This window comes from Odontesthes bonariensis, chromosome 4 (assembly GCF_027942865.1).
Source record: "Odontesthes bonariensis isolate fOdoBon6 chromosome 4, fOdoBon6.hap1, whole genome shotgun sequence".
Taxonomy (NCBI): Eukaryota; Metazoa; Chordata; class Actinopteri; order Atheriniformes; family Atherinopsidae; genus Odontesthes; species Odontesthes bonariensis.
Window position 1 is genome coordinate 24934604 of NC_134509.1, and position 17354 is coordinate 24951957.

Sequence of the window (17354 nt, forward strand, 5' to 3'; positions counted from 1 at the left end):
GAAACAGGAGAAAGTTGTTCATTAACTCAGCTCAAGGACATGGAGCTGACTGTGTATCGATCTGCAGGTATTACGTCTCCCTAGCGCCTCAAATCCCGAGCCAAGGCGAGAACATCCATCAGTGAGGCACAGATGAGGAGATACTCTCCCCTCCTCCGTCACTCCTCTCAGCTGTGACGGTTTGTGTTGCCTCCCCCCTTGCTGTAAATGCGCGCTCCTGCTGTCACCTTATTCTGACTTTGGATGCTGAAAAAAAGAGAAATCAACATCCTCATCATAAAATTAGAACTTTAACCCAAAACTGTGGATTACAACAGCGCGCTGCTGCTGCAGAGCGGAAGGCGCTGAGCTTCCAGTTTGGAAAGAGGAGAGCAGAGACGCAGAGAGACGAGCTGTGCGTCCACTTTTCCCACCCTCGTTCATTTGTGTGCAGCGCGCACAGGCTGGTGCTTGCAGGAAAGTGACATGCAAACGGGAATTGAGGCGCAGAAGAGGTCGTAGATGTACCGAGGCTCCGACGCACGCACAGATCCTGCAAGTTCCGCACGGTAAAAAAAAAAAAAAAATGAAATCCAGGAGTCAGGATCAGAGTTTTTCGGACTCCAGAGAACTGGACAGATCTTACGATCCGCTCACAGGTAAGTTTTTCATCATGCCTCTGTACGTTAGCTTTGTTTGGTTTAATTATGTTTGCTGGACTTGGTTTGCAAACCTCAAATCAAAAAGTGCACACTGATGAGAGTTTGGTTTGGTTGACATTTTAGGCTCAACACAATCAATCAGACGACGAGTGCGTGTTAAAGTGGTCACTCGGTTGATTTTTCTGTCAGCATCATTTCAGGACAGTCTGACATAACAGACACTGAACCCCGACATGAACTTTACATAAATCCCCTGCTGCTTAATCCAAATAAGATTATAGACAAATGCATCTAAAGGTATTGCATCATCACGTTTTCAGTCAAAATATGTCAAAAATGTGAACGAGTCGTTGTGAAGGGCACCGAGAAGAGAGGGTCTCACTCTGAATGTTTGAGTCACACCTATAGAGTTTGTAAGAGGTTGGTTGAATTATACAAAGTATTAATGAACATTGTGTAGTTGAGATGAATTATCTGAGACAGAAAAACATTTAAGGTTTAATCTTTCTAGATTAGAACAAATCAAGCACTCAGGGGATCTCATCAGTGATCATTAATTAATGACATATTATTTAGTTGACTTTTATGTTGATGTTTGCTTTTGTCAGAATAGCTGGAAAAGTGACATTTTATTGTGCTTGTCAAAGATGTGAGAACACAAACGTCACACTAATAGTTATCTGCTGTTATCGGTGTGGATACTCAGCTCTGCCCAGACTTAATATTATAGCTCTGCGCTCTTTCTTTCTGGGGCAGAATGATTGTACAACTTAAATTTTTAAACTTAAAAGCTTTAATTAATTAATAAATAAATAAATAAAAAAAATAATAAAATCAACAATGTTGCTAACTCTGGCTCTACATGCATCTAAATTTATTGATGAACGTTTCACCCTCAGGGGTGAACTGCTGTTTGTTATACAGGCCACACATCTGATGGTGATTACACAATCACTCTCTGACACCAAGGTGGAGAAAATAAACACCCTTTAAAAAAAAATCAAAATCTAATCTAATAGAGAGGTACATTACAAAAAAAACATTTAATGTCAACGTCTGCATTCAGACCATGTGGTGAAAGTTCTTAGATGATGAAACCTGCAGTGTTCGCTCCTAGAAAGTAAAACATCCAAGTTACCTCCTGGAGTGGGAGTTGCTCTTTCAGTCCCAATTCATCTTAGAGAGTAAATAGGATGGTTGAATTCAACAAAATGTGCTGCAACTGAATAATTCATATTTTTTTGCATCTGATAGTATTTCTAAATTCAGCAATTTGAGTCTCTAAGGCTCAAACACTTCTAATGATTTGTTCCCAGCATGTTTCTACCTTTCTACTATACATCAAACATCCTTAACAGAGAAAATAAGTCTGAAAAAATCTGGTGCACAAAGTTGGATTCATTGTGGGTTTTCTTGTGTTAACGCATGGTGAAAATGATGTAGGACGAAAATATAAAATGCACCCCCTTAGATTCATAATTCAGTCGTAATGAAAGCTTTAGAACGGGTTTTAACTTGCCCAGGTATCTTACCTTCCTGTCAGTGATTGCGATTGAAAGCAGCTGCTAGCTTCTCTTTCTTCGGACTGATCATGACACAGTACAATAGGAAAGTCCACAGCAGTGGATCATAGATTTACACAAGTTAGGAATTTTTCTTTTGAGTCATTTATAAACACCTCCAAATTTCAAGGTACAACGTATGTGGTTAAGTTTTTAGGAGGTGCGACCACTTTGCCAAAAGTCTGGAAACTGCCCCCCACAGCTGAGAGGATATCGGTTTGGATGGCCATGATTAACTTAGAAAGCACCAAAGCACAGGCCTGCAATAAACAGGAAGTTGCTGGAACACAAGTGTTTAAAGCAGGGGTGTCCCTGAGGGCCGAAGGGACTAAAGATGGAAATTAGCCATTGGCTATAATCTTGCATATTTACATGTATATGTTCATTAATATGTATTGTCCCTGCTTTAAATAAACTCAAACTCAAACTCAGGGCCGCTGTCCTGCAGGTTTTAGATGTCCCCCTGCTTCAACACACCTGATTCAGATCAATGCATCATTAGCAGGCTTGTGCAGAACTTAACAATCCTTTGAAGAGATCCATTTAATCTGAATCAGGTGTGCTGAAGCAGGGGAACATAGAAGGTGCAGAGAAAGGAGGCGGCAGAAACTTCTGATGAGGCTCCTTTGGTCTCAGGAGGACGCGGAGATGAGGAGGCGGCAGGTTGCATGAAAGTCAGCCTGAAGGGAGAACGACAGAACTGAAGAAAGTTTGAAAAGAGCGGGGATCGTACTGATTAACCCGGAATGTAACTGGCAAGAAGACCAGATTGAGAAAGACGTGAGTTTGATAGTGATGGTGGGATGAAAAGTCCGAACACCAGTGACTGAGAGCAGGCGAGAGAAAACAGATTCTCATCGAACTCACTTATAAGCTTAATGTTGCTGCCGAGCACACGGAGAAAAGAAGAGCAAAGAATTAAACATGAAGCATTTAACTGTGAACATGGTGGTGGTAGCATCATGCTCAGGGGTTGTTTTGCAGTCAGTGGAACTGGTACATTGTAGAAAGTGGATGGAATGAAGGAGAAAGAGATCTTCCTCATTTCGCCTTAAACGGAAACCATAAGTAAGAAAGCTGAGACTCGGACGCAGCTGGATGTTCCACCAGGATAATGACCCCAAACACACATCAAAACTGGTTGTGGACTGACCTTTTCAAACTCCTTAAATACATGGAATGTTTTTAAAAGTCTGGCCTCTACCAGGAAGCTCTACAAATTGCTCTACTACTGCACTCTACTGCAGTCAGTCTAACCCATAAAAAGAACAATTCAATGATGTTGTTTATAAAAAAAGCCAAGACATGCATATCCACGATGAGTTTCTGTAAAATTGTAACTAAAAACAGACCCTGAAGTCATACCTGTCAGTGTGTGTCTTTGTAACCAGAGAACAGTGATGCTCCCTCTTTTTCTCTTGACTTTTCAGTCTTTTATTTCCTTCGCTGTGGAGATCAGACACAGATTTCTTTCTGGTCTTTCATTCTCGTAACAACTCCCAGAAATAGTCCTTTCCTGTCAATTTAAACAAAGACACAGGTATAAATAACTCTCTTAATAAACCACAAATCAGCATGGTGTAGCTCTCACTAAGTTCAACCTTCGACAGAGAGTGTGCAGACGACTGCATATTTAAAGGCTGGTTGTTGTTTGCTGGCACAATAGCCGGTGTGATATCCATTCAGCAGCTGGTTAACCAAACAGGTGAACAGGTGCACGAACACTGAGGCTTCAGGTGACACAAACAATCATTTTTTATTCAAAAATGAAGCATAGCCTGAGGAACAAGACAGGTTAGTGTGGACTTTCATGTTAACAGGTATTCATGTAGAAACCAACAACCTGTGCTAATGGAAAAGAGCATCTAAAAGATTTATCAGCTATATCTGAAAACCCTTCAGACTGAATATAGATAAATGGTCCTCATGTTCAGCTGCACGAGTGCAACGCTGCAGAACTTCATATTGTTTACTTTGGCTTCATACATTATACATACATGGGATCTGTGTCAAGTCATCGCTTTAAACGCCACTCTTCACATATTACAGCGACTGAACAATGACGTTATAGATCACAACACCTAACTTTTCTTGGCAAGAGTAATGTTTCTTAGCTGTATGGCAAGAACAGTATGAATCTACTGTCTGCAGCCAGTTAGTTGGACTGAAAACTGTCGCCTGACTCGGTCCAAATCTCACAGAATCTGCCTGGAATCTGGACTTCAATGTCATTTATTTCTCACCTTTTAGCACTTGTCATGTCCTTCTGCAACAATGCAGTGTGTCATTTTTACACTGATGTGTTTGTATGGAATAAACAAGCAAAATACAACCATGATATATGGGTTGGGAAACATCTTATTAATATAAACATACTTAAACTTAGTTCTAAGAACATTGATTATGTGATGATGTGCTCACGATTGAGCACAAAAAGCCATGTTGGAGCATGTTCAAGAACACCGTTTGCAATGCTCTGTACAATCCAGTACCCATAAATACTAAACCATATGTAATTCACAGCAGACACTTTGCTATTTCACATATTTCACCTTCTTATACTGTTCATAAAGCTCATGCACAGGCTTTATGACCCAACCTGCAATATCTAAACATACCCAACAGGAAAATCACCTACATCAAGTCTAGACTTTACCTACAGATATTATTATTATCTTACCAGAGTGAGTTTTTATGAAGACTACACGGACACTGTTTTCTCCTTAAATAGTAATGAATCACAACTGATTTTACAGCATGATGCAGAAAAAACACTCAAGTTAGTGTTTCCGAACGCATTCAAACTTTCCTCAGACACCAAAGAGGCAGTTTAATGTTCTGCTGTGCAGTCACACCTGCCAAAGAACAATTGTTAAGCAACAAATATCACAAAAAAAAACCTTTTCCTGCATCTTTACCACAAAATTCAGCGCAAAAGTGTCACAAATGAGCAATTAAACAACACGGACGAGGTTGAAATGGAACTTTATGGTTTGTCTGATGAGAAAAAGCAGAATTTATGAGAGAACACCGCCCCAGCTCACGATCATCGGGGTGCAATGATCATTTCTTTGGTCTTGTGTTGCAGCCAGAGGCAAGAGGAAGATTTAATTGGTAGAGAAAAAGAATATCAATAAAGCTTTAAAACAAACCATCCGTTAAAATGATTCAGACGATTGTTTTGGACAATCTAAACTGCCTCAAACTAAACTTTGTCTTGATCAAAATGTTTGTGATGCAAACTTGAACTTAAATGCAGAAAATATAATGATTTATTGCTCTGCTTCTACACTTGATCGGGCTCTAAGAGAGAAGCATGTTGCATTAACACAGTTCAAGGCAGTTTTTGTAATTTAAAACTTGTCTTCAAACTCATGATATTCCCAAATATAACATCTAGGTCATTTGAATCTTTCACCTATGGCCACTTTTTAGGGCTCTATAAGACCACCAATAACAATTGGTGCTCAAATTAGGTATTAATTTTGACATCAAGTCATTCCTTTCATTTGAAGCCAAGAAGAGGCATTTGACTGCCACTTTGTTTTGGATTATGTTTACATGCATGGTTGCACGCACTGGATACAGTCCATGGTGGAGCTCTGAGTTTCATCTCTAACTCCAAATCTCTTATCCAACACTGCATGTTGTGCACTCATGTTCGTTGGCCAGCTTTATAGTCTCATTCATTGGGTTCTATTTTTTTACAGGGCTATTTTTTGGTCTGCTTCCTCCTTATTTTGCACCTTCGTATCTATTCCTTCCATCTGTCCCCAGAACCTGGGCTAAAACGGAAAAAGGGGAATTTAAATATGCTGTTCCTTTTGCATGGGATCAGATTGAAAACCACTTGAAAGTAGATAAGCTGATCTAGTTGAGTGAATTCACAGTAGATTTATGTGACTATGAGGCAGATATTTTAAGATGTACATGTTCCAGCTGAATGTTTTTATCTTGGCATATTCTGACTTTGGAAATATATTGTGGGATTCTATGATTTTGTTTAATCTATTCCCTCTTCATGCTTTAATCTTTGGTAACTTTTTATGATTCATTAATGTATGTGTGGTCTTTTTTTTCATCATTTCACTTTGATCATTTAGGATTAAACTGATTATTATGTAAGCGACTCATGGTCAGAATACAAGGTATTTTTGTGTTTGCATGAGAAATTTGGCATCAACTTCATCCTATTTTCCGTCTTAAACCTAATTAAAATCATACGATGAATATAGCATTTAGAGAACAAAGTGAACATAAATCCTGCCTCAGAGGAGAAGGCTGCCGTCTGGACTGATGAGGAGTTCCAGGAGCTCAGCAGAGGCCAAAGAAATGTGTGTGGCTTTTTTGTGTTTGTGCCAATCTCTCTTTCATAATCTGAACCGTGTCCTTCTCAGGGATTATTGAAAACTCAGAGTCTGTTACCATGGCAACATTAGCTGTATGATCCCTGAATTAAGCTGTCGCGACCTCCCAAAGTAATCACAAAATATGAGAGAATGTACGTGCATGGATGATGGAACAGAGTCGGGCTCGTCTAGATAAGCATTTATTTATTTATCTAAACCGGTTGTTTTAAGTTTTACTTTAAAGATTATTGATTTTATATCCTTCACTAATTTCCTTGTACAATCATTACACAAACACAATAAAGGGTTCTGACTTTGACATTGACTTTGAAATTTCCCGGATTATGACGTTTTTTCGTGTCTTCAGTTCTTTCTAATTTCTTCACCTCTTTTTTTTTTTGAGTCTTGTTCAGATCACAGTCTGAAGACCTGCGCCGGTACAGGGTTGGATGTGTTCTTTTTAATATTTCTTCTTATTGTTTTCACTGTTTTTTTTGTAAGAAGTGTGTATGAAAATGACGAGTTCACAAAATGATGATTAAAATCTAAACAAAAACACACATTATATTATATAACAAATGCAACAACCACTCCTGGAAACACATTTCACTGATGGAGGTCATCAAAAGGTTACTGATAATACCCACATAGGGAGCTTTAAGGTCTGTCCATTATATATTATTAAACTTTCATACTGCTCACAAGTAAAGCTTTTTGATATATTGCACAAAATAGTGACATTTGTCTCGACTTCCAGAAACTTTCTACAACTTCCCACTTTCTTTTAGTACCTCATACATTTCTCCTCTGCACATTAAGTACTTTCAGCTTCAGTTGATGGCAGCAGTGAATAAAACAGCCTTTAAATGTGTTATTAACAAGGGAGTGGAGTGTATTGATCTGACTAAGAGTGCTGCATTTCCTCAAATGGATTTATGCAATCAAAGTCACCCAAAGGGTAACTCTGTAAGTCTGAAATCTGACGCAGGCTGAAAAAAAACTTGAAAAATCTCAAGTAAGTAGTTTTCATTAACAACTGAGGCGACATCCTGCAGATATACAGTTTTTATGTCGTGATGCATGGATCGGACAGTTAAACTGTTGTTTAATGCTTAACGAGAGAATGCATTTCCTGCTAAAAGTGCAGTCTCAATGCTTAAAGTTGAAACATTTTTCTTTGTTCTGTTGAGTGCCAAACATCTTCAAGAAAGGCTAAAGGTTGATATTTCAAATTACAGGAAAGTTGGAAAAAGCTAGATATTTGAATGCATTCAAGTTAGTAATAAAGCTTAATGTAAACATGTCCTTTAAAGGGGAAGTTCGTTTTTTAAAACCTGGACCTTATTTCTGGCATAAAATACGTTCATCTACTCACCGATAACAGTTTGGTGAAAGTCGGCGTCTTTCGGACGATATTTAGATCACTCGAGATCCGCGTATATCCATATAACGGGAGAGAACAGGGCATTGACAATACAGCCTCTTAATAAGGCATTATCTGTCTTTATTTCACCAATACTTTAAGATGAATGAATGAATGAACGCGTACTATTGCACTGTTAGCTCAGAGCTGCCGTGTTGTTGTTATTAGGTGGCTATCAGGGGGCTTTCTACACACTTTAGTGTGATGACGTCATCGATGCGCGCCGCTGCAGCAAAGCTTTTTTACTCCGTGCTCTGTGACAGTCGGCTAACTTCACACAGAGTTTGCTACTGCTAGTTTTGTGCAACATGGCAGGATATTTATCAGATTTTGACAACGTGGATGACAACAGCAAGGCCCCGGCTGGGATTCACACCAGTGGTTGGACTAATAATCTGATTAAAAGTGCTCCATGTAAACACAATCTCTTTATACAAATATATTAACCAATCTTCTTCATAACTTTTAGCATTATTTGTGTTAAAAATAACAGTCTCAAAAAGCCCCTTTTAACCTGTTAAACTATTACCTCCTCAATGACTTTTCAGTACTTGATTGGCCAAACAAAATGTTTTTGTGAAAGATAAATTGCCTGTCATGGATTTGGGCAGCCGAGGAGTCGGTGAAACACTTGAAAGTGATGTTGTGAGGCTCAGAGTTCAAATTTTGCTGAAGCCACGCTGTGTGGAAGAGCACCAATCAGTCTACACTTTTATGCATAAATTATAGTTAAAGAACAATAGCTGTGGAAGTAACAAGAGCAGAAGTAAGAGGAAAAAAACACTTGAAAACAACTGAAAAGCTGAAGTTGGTGCCATCACTGCTGATGTCATCTACTCTGCAGAGCCCACACACACACACCTACAGTGTTGTAAACTCAGACTCATTGTTCATTGATGCTCATTGTTGCTGTCTGGCTATATGCTTGCTTTCTTTCTTTCCTCTCAATGCCGCTCTCCATTATTATTATTATTATTATTGTTGTTATTATTTTGCTTTATGATTAACTAATTGTTTTATTTGATAGTTATTGCACTAACTATGACCACCAAGACCTGAGTACTTTGTTTTGTTCTTTGCATGTTTAACATGGCAAAAAATGAGTCCTCAGAGTCGATGTGTTCTGTCACACAGTGGAGAAATGGGTGTAAAATAATGCTCAGTACTTCTCATGTAGGTCTCTTGGGTCATCAGATGAAGGTCTTGTAGCTGTTACCAGAATTGGATCCAAATCTGCTGAAGGTGCTTTCACTGCAACTGTGTCTACATTCAAAACTGAGTTCAAAATATTGCTGCTTATTCAAGCCCACCATTTATAACTGTGTGTGCTTTTGTCTGTATCTGTATGTGTTGCTATTAGTGCTGTCAGTCATGTTAGATATACATAGGGTCCAAGCATCCTAACTAATGCTTAACTTTCCCCCTTTGTTCTTTTGGTTCTTTTTGCACAATGTGTGTGTGTGTGTGTGTGTGTGTGTGTGTGTGTGTGTGTGTGTGTGTGTGTGTGTGTGTGAGAGTTACATACTTTAGTCAATGTCTACATGCTTATGTCCATGAATGAATGTATCATTGCTGTTGCTCTCATACTTCTTCTGTGTTCAGCCCATTGGGTTTACAAGTAATGAAATATGCCATAATGAATAAAATTGCTATTGCCTTTTCCATTTAAAACACTTTTGGGGTAAGCAAGTACGACGAAGGACTGAAAAGAGCTAATAAAGAAATTCTTGTAATGCAATCAAACTCCAGACTAAACAGAAATTTAACAGCTGCTTAGTTTGTCTTTCAGCTGGGTAAATAGTTGTAAAACAGGATTTCTTAGTATATCTTGATCTAAATTGAATGATATTATGTTTGACATATGGCTCAGAAAAGTTATGCTTCAACTCCGGCTTCCTCTCAACGTCCCAAAACATGCATGTTAGGTTAATTGGTGTCTCTAAATGATCCCCAGGATGAGACTGTGAGCGTGCATGGTTGTTTGTCTCGTCAGTCTCTGTGCGGCCCTGTGGTGGACTGGTGATCTGTCCAGGGTGTACCATGCTTCTTGACCAAAGACAGCTGGGATAGGCTTCAGCCCTTTCAAGATCCTGACTTGGATTAAGAGGGTATAGAAAATGGTTGTTTGGTTGGTTAGTTATGTGTCAGTCCATGTCAGAACTCACATGCTGGGTGCTCTCCAAACAGATATTGATATTCAGGATCATACTCAGTCAAAACAATGAAACTAATCTACTCAAGTAGCAAAGACAAGTGGTTCCAAGTATTTGAGTAAAGTTTGGCTAATGTTTTATCCATTTCATATGGTATGCAGTCTTGGGGCTACTCTATCTGATCTCTGCTTTGATTGGTTGTTTCCAGGTAATCCTCCTTCCAAACCCACTAAAAAGACTGTGAAGCAGCGCTTCCTCAAACTACTTCCCTGCTGTCGCTCTGACTCCAGCTCTTCAGTAAGTCAAGGCAAGTGTCAGGACACACACTGTCACCACTCATGACACTTTAGGGCTGCTTCTCCTTTATTTTTTCAGTTCTCTCCTCTCTGGATACAACAGTTCAAAGTGTATCTCAGGGGGAAACGTTTTCTTTTCTGTCCCACATCTTCCCCTGGTGATGTTGTCCCCTCTTCTATTTTTAAAGATGCTTTTGATGTGCTGGGCCCTTCCATACAGTTAGTTGTCTACTCCTGTTTGACATCTGGCGCTGTCCCTGCCTGCTTTAAGCATGCAGTGGTCCAACCCCTGCTTAAAAAGCCCAACCTGGATGCAAATTCTTTAAATAATTACCGTCCCATCTCTAAACTTCCTTTCCTTTCCAAGGTACTGGAGAAAGTAGTGCTGGCCCAGTTGCTTCCCTTCCTGACTGAGCATAACATCCTTGAGCCCTTCCAGTCAGGTTTTAGAACACTCCACAGTACTGAATCGGCTCTGCTAAAAGTCACCAATGATCTGCTTCTCACTTTAGATTCAGGTCAAAATGCAATCCTGGTTCTTTTGGACCTCAGTGCAGCGTTTGATACTGTGGACCACAACACCCTCCTATCCCGTCTAGAGGACTGGGTAGGCATAAAGGGGACAGCATTACTCTGGTTCAGCTCCTACCTCAGACACAGAACCTTCTCTGTATCCCTTGGTTGCTCCTCTTCCTCCTCAGCTCCTGTTTCTTATGGGGTCCCGCAAGGCTCCATTTTGGGCCCTTTGCTGTTTTGTTTATACATGCTCCCCCTTGGCGACATCATCCGGCGTTATGACATCTCTTTTCACTTTTATGCCGATGACACCCAGCTATACCTGCCCCTAAAATCTGATAACTCCATTCAGCCTCTTCTGGATTGTCTCCAGGATATTAAGCGCTGGATGAGTAGTAACTTCCTTCAGCTAAATGATGGTAAGACAGAGGTCATCATTTTTGACCCTCCTAAAGCTAGGCCCCTGATCGAAGGACAATTAGCCCACCTCTCCCCTTTTGTCAAGCCACATGCCAAAAATCTAGGTGTCACCATTGACTCAGAGCTCTGTTTTAAAAGGCAGATTAGCTCTGTTATCAAGAGTAGCTTCCATCAGCTGAGAATTATTTCCCATCTCAAACCCTACCTGTCTCCCAAGGACTTAGAAACAGTAATTCATGCATTTGTTACATCCCGGTTAGATTATTGCAACTCCCTCTATCTTGGTCTCCCCCAGTCCCAACTTTCTCGTCTGCAATTGGTACAGAATGCAGCTGCAAGGCTGCTAACTGGCACCAAAAAATATCAACACATCACCCCTGTACTGGCCTCCTTACACTGGCTCCCCATTAGCTTTAGGATCCACTTTAAAGTCCTGCTGATTGTATATAAGGCACTGCATGGGTTGGCTCCCTCATATATCTCAGACCTCCTCCATCCCCTCTCAGCATCCAGGTCCCTTAGATCTGCCGACAAGGGTCTTCTCTCTGTGGCCCGCACCCGCCTCAAGCAAAAAGGCGATAGAGCTTTTGCAGTAGCAGACCCACGTCTGTGGAATTGTCTTCCCCAGATGTTAGACTGTCTCCCCCTGTGACCACCTTTAAATCAAGGCTCAAGACCCACCTATACTCCCTGGCTTTCCCTGCTTCCTAGCTTTCCATCTCTCTCCTCTCTTTATATTCAAGTGTCTTCTGTTCTGTTGCTATTTATTTGTTAGTGCTGTCTATTTGTCAATTGTATTTCTGTATTTGTCTTTCTTACTCTCTTTGTGTTTGCTTTCATATTTTGCTTGTTCTGATTTGCTTTTATTTTTCTATTTTTTTAGCCATATCATATGTACAGCACTTTGGTCAGTGGAAACTGTTTTAAACGTGCTCTATAAATAAAAATTACTTACTTACTTACTTACTGTCCATTCCTTTATGCAGGAAGTATAGCTGATGAGGGTGAACTGGCGACAGTGTGGTACAGACCTGAGGGACTCGACCGTCTCGTTCAGCAGACCAAATTCAGCAAGAAAGAGATGCAGGGCCTCTACCGGGGATTCAAAAACGTCAGTCAAAGAGTCCTGGGAATTATTCTCGTGCTCTCACACACTGTAAACACGAATGCAATACTTTGAAACTGCAGACCTGTGCCTATGGCTCCCTGTTTATCATTTCTGCGTTATCTTCACATCGTTTTGTTTTCTCCAGGAGTGTCCATGCGGCGCTGTGAATGAGGAGACTTTTAAAGGCATCTACTCCCAGTTCTTCCCACACGGAGGTCAGTCACATCACTTCCTTTTACTCTTGGATTTTTTTTCCTAGTGTTTTAGAAATATTAGTCCAAAACATTAGATCGTTTTTACTAAAAGGAACTCTGTGTGGGCTGCACGGTGGTGTGGTGGTTAGCACCGTTGCCTCACAGCTTAGAGGGTTACAGGTTTGACTTCCAGCTGGGACCTTCCTCTGTGGACGTTCTCATGTTCTCTCTGGATACTCAGGCTTTCTCCCACAGCCTAAAAACATGCATGTTAGGTTAATTGGTGACTCTAAATGGTCCCTAGGAGTGAACGTGGATGGTTGTTTGTCTCTGTGTGGACTGGTGACCTGGCCAGGGTGTTCCTGCCTCTCACCCAATGACAGCTGGGATAGGCTCCAGCAACCCATGACCCTAAGTTGGATTAAGTGTGTATAGAAAAAGAATGGATGGGACTCTGTGTTTTTATAGTATTTTAACAGTAAAGTTATTTTACTACTTTCAGTCAGTTTCATTTACTTTATTGATTTCAACCACTCTCTCAAATTGAGTTTGTATTGTTCAATTGATCAGTTGAAATTTTATGTTGGTTCAACTCACGTTTTAATTGTGCCTTAAAAAAGAGATCAATGAACAAGTTGGTTTATGATCCCTTTTTCCAGATTCAAGCATGTACGCACATTTCCTGTTTGAGGCCTTCGACACCCACAACCACGGATCGGTCAGCTTTGAAGTGAGACACAAACCTTTCTCTTCTTTTAACTCTTCATCATTTGGACCTTTCTTTAGAATGCCGAACATTATTACAGAGCTTTCTCCGGCAGATTCCTCTTCATCTTCTATGATATTATCATAGTGTGCGCGCCTGTTCGTGTGCGTACCACATGATTGCCTCGGCTTGGAGTTATGTTGTATATTCCAATGTACAAAAGACAGTTCCCTTTTAAGTTAAAGTAAGATTCCTGATCTCAGTGAAACCTCATTTTTCATCTCTCTGCTGTAGGACTTTGTTTTAAGTCTGTCCATCATCTTGAGAGGCTCCATCACTGACAAACTCAACTGGGCCTTTAATCTCTATGATCTCAACAAAGATGGCTGCATCACCAGAGAGGTACTTTAACCCCTCAGTATCTGTGTGAACTGACTTGTGTTATGTTTCCACCTCATGTTTGTGTCTTTCCTTCCCTTCTATTTGCCCAGGAGATGACAGATATAATGCAATCCATCTATGACATGATGGGGAAGTATACCCACCCCAACATGAGGGATAGTGCTCCAAAGGAGCACGTTGATAGCTTCTTCCAGGTAAAATTCACAAATGATTAACCCAATACCCTCCACATCAATTGTTTTCACATCAATTGTTTTGCCTATATCTTAACGACATCACTTTCAGATACTGTTCATCTGCTGTAGATAGTTTTTTTTTAGCTCTGCCACTACATCATCTGTCCTTCACGTGTCCAGTTTCCTAAATTTTTTAAGGACACACTGCACATGATGCTGAGCTCTGAGAAAGCTTGGCTCGTTGGAAGCTAGATATAAAGAAATTAGGGTTGATTCAAGACTTTTGCAGAGGACTTTACACCTAATGACGGACATTCACGTTTTGGAAGCAAATCATAAAGAAACTTATTGTTCTCCCCTAAAGTACCTAATAAGTAAAAAATTTTTAGTCAGATCTACAATTCACTTGTTTATTCTGCTACAAGGAGGAGCAAGCAGGGTGAAACTACACATTCCTGCTGCAAACTTCACCTATACGTATAAGTAACAGGGAAATAAATCAGTGTGTCAATGAAAAGGCAGGGAAGAAGGACACTGCCGGCTGTAAACAAGAACATACAGAGTGCATGTTAATGAAACTGAAAATGCCCAGAACTTATTTTTCAAGCCTCTGGGATAAGAACACTGAATCCACACATACATTTCCCACTCCAGCAGTTATCAACTCTCTAAAGACTCATCTGTGTTCCTGAATATAGTATATTTTGAAGTTTTGCCATAAAAGAAGACTCTGAAGGTCTTGACATGTTATTAGTGTGACACTGCACCTTCATTGTCATTCAATAAATGGGATCTTTGAATGTGCTAATCTGGCCCCACCAACATGTCACCCCTCTGCAGACCTGCAAAGTCTCCACCAGCTTCTGCTACAATCATATTGTAAAGAACAAACAGGGATAAAATATTGATCAGGGCTACCAACTCTCACTCAATCGGCTCAATACTGATGGGCTTTTCACAGAAGAAGCAGCACCTGGTACTCATTTCATTGTTGGTAAAATGCCAGTATAACTGCTCCGGTCTGGACAGAAGTGGCTTCTCACGTGTCTCTCGAGGCGTGAAACCGAGGCAGAAGCCTCAGGTCAGCAGTAAACTGTGACAATTCCATTTATCGAGAGACTCGCCACTTCAGTGAAGTAACTTCAACCAAGAGTTGAACGTTTGACATGCACGCTTGTTCTCCCTGAGTATCCTGGTTGGAACAGAGTCCGACTTTATTTAGTTTAGCGGAAAAATGAAACTTCCAAAGCCATGTCCTCTCTGGGACTTATGACAGGATACTATGAGGTCTCCAAATAAACTGAGTCCACTACTGTTGTAGTTCAATCTCTTTGGGTAAGCTACGAAGGCTTACAGAAACAGATTTAACACCATCACAGACATAAACAGGAAATGTCAGGCCTGCCATCTTTGGACTGATGACTGATTTTGCTCGTTTGTCTTGTAACATAACAAAATACATCTTGTGAACATGTACACAAGGTTACAAAACTTGTTCAGTATCAGAGGTGGACTTTGAAACATTATGTGTTGATTTTGTTCCAGAAAATGGACAAGAACAATGATGGAGTGGTCACCATAGATGAGTTCTTGGAGACATGTCAGAGGGTAATCTGATGTTTAACCATCTCCGCTTTCAGTTCTGCATCAAATTCACCTTCACATCTACTAAAATAACTTACATTTTTTACTCCTTTGCTCCTCCACTCAGGATGAGAATATCATGCAGTCCATGCACATGTTTGATAATGTGATCTGAGCTCTGGCAGACAGAAGATCAGAGGTATCGCACCTGACTGACGCTCTGCTGCAGTAGCAGAAGAAGATGGTCTGAGCCTGAACAGGTGCAAAGGTTCCCACGATGATGATCTGAGAATATGTACCCTAAAGCCACCTTTTCTACGAATGTACTGAAAAGAATGAGCAGATAGAGTGAGATGTGTTCTGGTGTCAGTAACAGGCACTGATGGAGAGATGCCCGAAGAAAACAGCAGATTAAAAAAAAAAAAAAGCTACTGCAGTTTTGCCATGCTCACTCATTCAATGAATGTCTATTACCATTTATTTCTCTTTGCACAAATTATACACTTGAGAGAGACTGAACGTACAGACACATGGAACAAATTAAATAATGTGTAGCAGTGACACGCTTTCTTTACTCACACTTATCCAATGATAAGAGATGGCTCTAAGTTTAAAATGAAGCAATATTCTTACAGGAACATGTCTTTCTCCGTCCTCTGTGTCCTTATGAAGCCCACCACTCACATTTATTTAATACTGTATATTGCATCTGCATGGTGTATCTGTTTTGACTTGCAACTGAAATGTTTAAAGAAAGTGTCCATATATTTTCTAAATGGAAACAGAAACAGAGACGGTGAGGAAATTCAATAAAACCACAGAGATGCTATGTAAAAGCACAAGTTTCATTATTGACCTGCTTCAACGTGTCTGGGTTGAGCTGAAAGAGAATTTCTACTTTAACTTCTCTGGATAGTGTGTCATTATAGATTGAATTTGTTTACCGAGAGTGACTCTAACCTGTATTGCACTTGATCAGTATTCAGAGAATTTTATTCCAAAGGCAGCACAGAGGTGACCTGTAGATGGACCCATCCTCACCTGGTCCTTCTGCTCCTGTGTTATCACTTCAACACAGTCTTGTTTGTGGCAAGTGATGAGCTTTATGCGGTCTAATATACTCACCCTGACGAAATTCACAAAATGCTGCATACTTGTATCAATTTCAGCTTTAATGCATCTCAACTAAGTTCAGCAAGCTTTCAATTTGATGTCAATTTTACCTGTGTTCCAACAATTTCACAAGCACTTACACAGTTCATGTCCCCATGAAATCAAACTAGATCTCCAAATGTTTTCACAGGATCAATTTAGCTTTATACATCACCTGCACACCAACATTAATGTCTATTAACAAGAAAAATGTAGTGTTTAGGTGTTCCTACATTGTAATCTAGAGTTTAGAATATCCTGGAAAATGGTTTAAAAATGTTTGGAAGCTTTTAACGACCTCAACGACTTCCGCCAAGATGATGGACAAGCCCTCCCCCAAGTTCTCAGCCTCCTCAATGGAGGACATGCTAGCAGGATCAGAATCAGAATCAGAATCGCTTTTATTGCCAGGTATGTGGACACACATGAGGAATTTGACTCCGGTTACACCTCGCTCTCTTAGTGCAACAAATACAAAAATAGACATAGAACAAGGCTAAAGTAGAAACAAAAGTAGAATAAAAGGTAGAATAAAAAACTATGTATATGTAAGAAAAAAATAAAGATAAAATGGGTAAAAAAAAAGTATATATATATATATATATATATATATATATATACACATAAGTATTGAGTGAGTATAAACAGTGATATATTTCTATGTGGTGCAAA

At 40.0% G+C, this 17354-nt stretch overlaps 1 protein-coding gene across 1 annotated transcript; it reads left to right on the forward strand.

Annotated features, from left to right (window-relative positions):
* Nucleotides 1-211: 211 nt before the first annotated feature.
* Nucleotides 212-15923, forward strand: LOC142379350 (A-type potassium channel modulatory protein KCNIP2-like). The gene is made up of 9 exons (XM_075464495.1): nucleotides 212-638; nucleotides 10337-10439; nucleotides 12351-12471; nucleotides 12614-12683; nucleotides 13322-13392; nucleotides 13663-13770; nucleotides 13860-13964; nucleotides 15492-15554; nucleotides 15658-15923. Exons 1-9 carry the CDS (start codon nucleotides 566-568, stop codon nucleotides 15703-15705), a joined length of 762 nt encoding a protein of 253 aa, XP_075320610.1. The 5' UTR covers nucleotides 212-565; the 3' UTR covers nucleotides 15706-15923.
* Nucleotides 15924-17354: the final 1431 nt, after the last annotated feature.